This window comes from Rhopalosiphum maidis, chromosome 4 (assembly GCF_003676215.2).
Source record: "Rhopalosiphum maidis isolate BTI-1 chromosome 4, ASM367621v3, whole genome shotgun sequence".
In the NCBI taxonomy this organism is placed as follows: Eukaryota; Metazoa; Arthropoda; class Insecta; order Hemiptera; family Aphididae; genus Rhopalosiphum; species Rhopalosiphum maidis.
In genome coordinates this window covers 50,608,524-50,615,857 of record NC_040880.1, presented here as the reverse complement: position 1 = coordinate 50,615,857, position 7,334 = coordinate 50,608,524, and the positions used below count along the sequence as shown (strand labels likewise).

Below are 7,334 nucleotides of genomic sequence, written 5' to 3'. Positions count from 1 at the left end.
CTCTGTGATTGTATAGATACCTAATTTAATTTTGAAATCTAAAAATGATAATTACTTACTTTAAAATTAAAAAAAAATATCAATCAAACGCAATGAAATGCTCTAGGTATTACGCCTGCCTTTAAATTTTAAAATCAATAAGTTCACCCTTATTTTAAATACATAACAGAGTAAAATAAATTATTTTGAGCGTAAACTTCGCCGTGTTGCACGTTTATCAATCGGAGACAACACACGCGTCCCTTTCAAGTCAACCCATTCTGGTACATGGGTACACACAACGTCTATATATTTTACAATCGATTTGTTTCGAATAACGTTTCGGTTAGTTTACACGACAAATATTCGTTGACAATTATCGCAATATTACAAAGTGTCCGAGTACACGATATAAGATGATTCAGTGGTAAAATAATTAAGAACGCGTACTGCACTGATTATTAAGAATACTATTCGTTAGTAAAGATGATCACGTACTCGAATTTCGTATAGCGCGTCACAGGAGCCGAAATGTGCAAAAACTGTTGTAGTCTTATTGTAGTGTTTCACCAATTACTATTATTATTGACTTCCGTTGTCGTCTCCTACGATGTAGAAATGTATTTCCAATTCCTGAAAAACGTGAGCGTTATATAATTTGTATTTCGAAATATCGAATAAAATGGTATCGCACCGTCACAGGACATGATGATATACGCCAGGAAAAATCAGATTTTAATAATATTTAATTTTATTTATAAATAAAACACGTTAAAATTCAATTTCGCGACAATCGTAACATGACATAAATGATCACATGACTCGCACAAGTAAAACGTCTCGAGTACATCCCTATGCAAACAGTATACTAATGTGTTATTATAAAAGAGCGTTTGACGCGTACATAAAAGTGTAGGTACTGATATATAAAAAAAAAAAAAAAACCAATAATGGCACTTAAACGACAAACCGCTAAATCGTGTATTGTTCACGGCTTAGGTAAGCGCCATAGTACAATAACTAAAAATATTGTAACCACGATAGTATATGTATATATATATATATATATATAACAATGATATAGATAACTATAACTACACTAACTGCAGCCGTACCGGACACCGCGACGAGCGGTCGAGTGCGTACGACGGGCGCGCGGCGGCCGAGATAACTACATAATATCGTATGATTCTGAACAGCCGACGCGGTCACTTCCAGAACCAGAACACTCGGCTCACGCGGCCCACGGTGGCGTTCAGCGCGTTTCCGACGGCCCGATCGGCCTTGTTCAGGCCGTAGTTGACGTAGTTCTGGGCCTTGCCGATGCCGACGACCACAGACTGTTCGGCCTTGCCCACGCCGTCGACGACGAAGTGCTCCGCTTTGCCGACGGCCCCGGCCACCGAGTGGCCGGCCAACGCGATCTTGCCGTTCACCAGGACGGCTGTCTGCTTGACGCGCGTCTCGGCGCCCGTGGCCACGTCGTCCGCCCATCCGGTGATCTCGTTGGTGATCTCCTCCCGCAGCTGTCCGTACTTCTTTTCGGCCGCCAGCGCGAACTTGATGACGCCGCCGAACAACAGCTTCTGCTGTTCCCGTTCGCGTTCGAACACGGCCGCGTCGCGCTCGTCCACCGGCTGGGGCATGGTGCTCGCGATGATCGCGTCAAGGTTCTCGGCGAAGAACTCGAGGCTGGGCGCGAGGCTCGTGGCGCCCGGCACGGGGTTCAGCTGCATCTGGCTCGGTGGTCGGCTGACGGGGACGGCGGCGTCCACGCGGACGGCGTTGGCCGCGGGGCCCGTGTACGTCCATCCCAAGTCGTCGGTCTTCCGGAGTATTCCCTTGACCGGATTGTTGATCTGTTCGGTGACATTGGAGCTCCACAGGAAGTCCACGTGGTTGAAGTACGGGCTATTGGCCGGAAACGCGTCCAAAACCATAGGCAGTTGGGCTTTCAGTTTCAATACGTCCTGCGTCGGCGAGAAACGAAAAAAAATAAATACGTTTACTATATTGTCATGATCGATGAGTGACTATTAGTTGTCAAGCTTGGGAGGCTTGGTGAAAGTCATCTCTCGCCAGTGGGCACCAAGTGGGGGGGAAGCTTACTGGGTTGAATTCATTCCCAAAAAATATTTTTATTTATTATAGTATATTGTTTTGTCTTAAAATAATGAATGATATTTTATTTAAAAAAAAAAAAAAAAAAATAGTGATGATTGCTTATTAATTATGTGTAACGATCATAAGCGATGTATAAGAAAATACTTAAAATAATCATAAATACTCACCGTCGTGTCGGCTAGTATGTCGTTTTCGCCGTAGATCAGCGTGATGGGTACTCGGATCGACTTCAAATCATACGTTGGCGGCTCGGTGGAATTGTAGTGACGCAAATTCAAAGCTCGGCCGTAATCGTACTGTCCGAAACTGTCTGTGATCAAACGAAAAGGATTAAAAATTTGAAAACATCGCCCACGCTCGTGTGTTTGTCGTTACAAGTACCTTTCAATATGAATTGTGCGAAGTGCGCGGCGAGATTCGAAGACGTTCCAGCCGGAAAGTGTCCCATGATGAGAGGAATCAATTTCTGTAAAGCAAATTAATAACAAAATAAATAACATTTTGCACGTGAACTCGTAATCATTTCGACGATTATTGTCGATTCGTTTATATTATTGACGAAATCATAAAAACATTATAATACTTACGGTGTCAAAGTGATACGGGTCGCTGCCGCACACGGAAAATATGATACATTTTTCGCATATCATTTTCTGTGTTATTCTTTCTCTACATATGGTAGACGCCAAAAACCTTTGCATACCCGATTGTGGCATTAACATCCCTTTCCACATCCTTTGAAACACGATCTATAAATATACACATCATTATTTATTAGTATGTATATATAGTTGTATATTGTTTAAACAATGAGTACGATAACCCGGAAAATAAATATCAGAATTAATTTAGACTAGATTACTATTGGAGCTTCTATTCATTATAAAGATTTTAATAACTATTGTCGGCACGAAAAACAGAAAAGTAGCCACGACGAGAAAAACCAAAGCACAACGATCTTGATGAAAAATGTCTCCAGTCGTGTCAAAATCCACATTGTAATACTTGTATTATAATTAATAAAAATGATTTATATATTTTTAGTAACTAAGTATTTAATTTGCTTTTTTTTTTTTTTAATATTGGCGTTTTATTATGTTTTGTTACTTACGTTTTTAAAAAAATAGAAAAAAATTCTTTGATTAAAAAGGTTATTTTCTACTTAGATTTATACTTTATCGATATTATTATTATTTATAGCTTATAACTACTGCTAATTTATAATAATATATACTAATGTTTATTTACGATTTGTAATTTTGTACTTACATTCATCATTTTTGCATACGGAGCCATAAACCTCAGAGACGATCTGGTGTTCGACAAATAGGCAACAGGCGCGAGACTAATTTGTGATCGGATTTTGGGTTGATATTCTGGTCTCTCAGAAGCCATAATGAAAAAGACACAACTGCCCATGGAATAACCTATGTAGTGGAGTTGTTGCGTATTCGAAGTCGAAAGAATATAATCAATCGAAGCTGGTATATCGTATTTCCCGACTTCGTGTAAGCTGTAACCATATAACAATGTACAATTACATTGAAATAAAATTTAAATTTAGATGAATAAGAATTTTAGGAGTAAAAAATAAATTTCTTGACAATAAAGTTTTGATTCTACATCCCAGGCAACATCGTACACCAGATGATTGCTTTATCGAAGAACATTTATAATCTAAGTACATTTAAATCGTTAATCGAAATACTCTAAATAATATTTTACTTCGGAATATAAACATTAAAGGTGTGGTGTTGTTTTTGAAGACAATACCATAAAAATTATTACGATAAAAACCTTTTAAAAAATATTGTTTTAATCGATTTAAAATTAAATAAAAAAAATATTTTCTAAAGTGTTAATCGGTTTAGAGATAATATAATAATATGATAAATAAATAACGACAATATCAAATAATAAAACAGTCACTATACCTGAAATTCCAAAAAGATTTTTGTTTGTAAGTCATCGAAATATGTTTTCTACTGTACGTGTTACCGCGGCAATTGGCCATCCACACGTCATACCCGTCGTCGGCGAGTTGCATGGCTATATGTACGTAATATATCGAACAAAACACGAGTCAAGTTTATATATTTCATTTAAATACTTAGGTTCACGGAATATGAGTGTATGTGATACTCACGCAACGACATGTCAGCTCCAGCTAGAACCCAATCAGCCGATGTCCCGAGAATTCCGTGATGGATTAGTATCGGATGGTTTCTAGTGGGCTCCTGTCCGCGCTTGCTCCTGGGGATACGATGCAACTCCAGGATGTAACCGTCGGCCGTGATAACATTGTGGACTTCAACGGCATAACCATTGTTTTGGATTATTTCCACCTATAAATCAAATTTCATAAAAAATATTTGTTCGTGAAAAATGATATTTTATAAATTATTATTAAAAAGTTTAATTTAATTTGTTTGCATTCCTATCAACTGGAGTCTTATCTTTATTTTAAATTGAAAAAAAACATGTTCTTATATGATTGTGGAGGAGTTAAGCAGTGTGATAGGACGTTTGATCAAATGCACGTCGGTAATATAATGGACTAATAAATCTTATCTAAAACAACATTTGTTTGATTTATATTATTATTGTAATTGTACGTTAATTGTCAATTGAACGACCGTGTCCTGTTGTTGTTATTGACGATGCGTATAATGACCAATACCATGTTTAAATTATAATTGTAATAAACCTAATAAGGTAAAAGGTCGTTATTCCTTTGTTACTGTATGAATTGCACTGTATATTTGCTATATAACAAATACTATATATATTATGTCATACATTCCTAGATGAAATATTTTATATAAGTGAATTAAAATTGAATTATATAATAATTAAGATCTGATAACACCGAGAAAACCTAGTTAATTCTTTTGTAATATACGTACTGTGCAACATCGAAATGTTTTAAATGTATTACCTTACAGCTATTCTACATACCTAGCAGTAACGATACTACACAGAATATTATTCGTTATTATCGTTTTTGGACAGCACCGAAAAAGGTAAAACGCTGACATTTGGATTATTCAAAAAAAAAAAAAATGTATATCTAATGTTTATAGGTGTACTCACTGTAGACAAGCTGTAGTTTTCAAACAAGTTCATGGCAGACGACGTTGGAGCGTTTGTCGTCAGCGTAATAATTGTCGGCGCCAACAGTAGATTGACAAATAACTGCTGAACGAATGGTCGATCCCTGAGGAAGGAAATGGTTGTCTTTAAATTTATCATACTGACATCCGAAACGAGAACAAAATGTCAAGGTTAATTTTCGCGAAAATATTAATATTACCACAAAAAATATAGTATAATAAAACGATCGATGGGAATCGTGTCTAAAGAAAAAAAAAGGATTAAAAGCTATAACGATTCTCCGATATATACGGCAAACTCCCACAGCCGACTGCGTTACTAAATCGATAACGAACGTCTGCCGCACTTATATAGGCTTGACTTCTCGTCCCATGTTGATCTATATACATCAAAACTATATTAGTATAATAATACGACCGTACGTCATTGTACTGCGCACGGATGGTAATATTATTGTTATTGAGGTTTTTAATCGCATAATGTATGTTTTTAAGCATGAGTCACTCGCATCTATATATTATTGCACACCGTGCCGGAGGCTGCGGCGGTGAATTCCGGAAGCGATAATGTTACATATTATTTATATACGTCGCTACTTATCACGATAATGTGTACGTCTAGCACTCTAGTGAGTAGTGCGTCTGTCATAACTGTGATCTACCGACTGTATCGATGAGTTTAACGCGATCGTGACTACGACGACCAAAACGTGGAATCCAAACCAATTTCAAGTTAAAGCACTTTAACTGTAAATAAGTGACTGGAATTTATGAGCTGACCGCACCTTCATGTGGCGTGTAATTAAAGTTTGAGCAACAGCCTTAACCACGATCAAGTTTTAAGCAATATAAAAGTTTTTACATATTCCGGGAATGAACTGATTACGATTACGTATAATTCAAGAACTTTAACTTATAATTTATTCGGAGTGATAACTTAGTTGACCGTGGTAGGGGGAGAGGTTGTCACCCAAACTTCCACAGCTCTCTACGGAAATATTTAACTTACAAATTCCGGGAATGAGCTTATAAATTATCACTTATAACTAATGGGCTCTGGCTTATAATATGTTCTGGAAAATTAGATTTTTACTTGCTTCGCTTTTTTGTCAATCTAACCAGTAAACTTAATTGTACGTTTTCACACATATAGTTATATAAACAAATAAATAAACTAATATTTCTAAGTAGCCAATAAGGAACCAAAGGTCAAAAATTTCAAATCTGTTTGATTTAAGAAAAGAAAAAAACGTTTGCTGTTATTGTCGGGAAACATTATCAAACGAGTTGAATACATATAAAATATTTATTTAAGTACCTATATATTATATTATAATACAGTAAAACTTCCATACAACGAAGTCGAAAAAAGCAACAAAAAAAAAAAAAAATTCGTAATATGTAGGAATTCGTTAAATAGAATTACGTATTCATTAACAATGAGGTCATAGTTCTTAAAAATATCTCGTTAAACAGACAATTTCGTAAAATGGGAGTTCGTTATATGGAAGTTTCACTGTGCAATACTATATTATAGTAAATAAATGAATTCAAACTTAATATTCAAAAAAATGGTATAGGTATATATTATAATATTGAGAAAAAAAATGAGTTAATTGTATTATATAAAAAAAAATACAGTATTATCACGAATGGGTACATATACCCGTAGATTATGTAGTATAATTTATATACTATTTAACCTTATTGGTTTTCCTTTTTTTCTTTTTTTACTAATGAGCGGTACATGAATCACCATAACATAATATTATAAATTAGATAAATTATAAAACAACGATAATCATTATTTATACTGATATATTCATAAAACAATTAAACGTTTTTAAAGAACTAACCTTTTCATGAATAAAGGATATTATTATAAATTTATAATATCTCTCACAGAGTGTATTCCCGATGGTCATTTTTTTTATATATCCAACCTAATTTGTTGTAAATATGTGTTTATCATGTTATACAACATTTGACAAAATTTACTAATTAGATCATTAAAAAAAAAAAAAAAAAAAATTTATATGTTATTCTATTATAAGCTTGAATACTTTTAAAATTTTATTAGCAAGATATTGCAATATCTTGCTAATGCAATAAAATTAA

The 7,334-nt window shown here is 35.0% G+C and overlaps 1 protein-coding gene across 1 annotated transcript; it reads right to left on the bottom strand.

Annotated features, from left to right (window-relative positions):
• Positions 1-719: 719 nt before the first annotated feature.
• LOC113555480 (lipase 3-like) lies at positions 720-5,555 on the bottom strand. Its single transcript, XM_026959806.1, has 8 exons — positions 5,197-5,555; positions 4,250-4,448; positions 4,038-4,152; positions 3,373-3,616; positions 2,691-2,852; positions 2,485-2,569; positions 2,271-2,413; positions 720-1,949 (listed from the first exon to the last, which is right to left on the bottom strand). Exons 1-8 carry the CDS (start codon positions 5,353-5,355, stop codon positions 1,188-1,190), a joined length of 1,869 nt encoding a protein of 622 aa, XP_026815607.1. The 5' UTR covers positions 5,356-5,555; the 3' UTR covers positions 720-1,187.
• Positions 5,556-7,334: the final 1,779 nt, after the last annotated feature.

Coding starts and splice junctions, on each gene's coding strand:
- LOC113555480 (XM_026959806.1), bottom strand. CDS start 5,355: ATGATAAATTTAAAGACAACCATTTCCTTCCTCAGGGATCGACCATTC. Junction 2,853..3,372: donor CGTATGCAAAAATGATGAAT/GTAAGTACAAAA, acceptor GTATATTTATAG/ATCGTGTTTCAAAGGATGTG. Junction 2,570..2,690: donor ACCCGTATCACTTTGACACC/GTAAGTATTATA, acceptor TTTGCTTTACAG/AAATTGATTCCTCTCATCAT.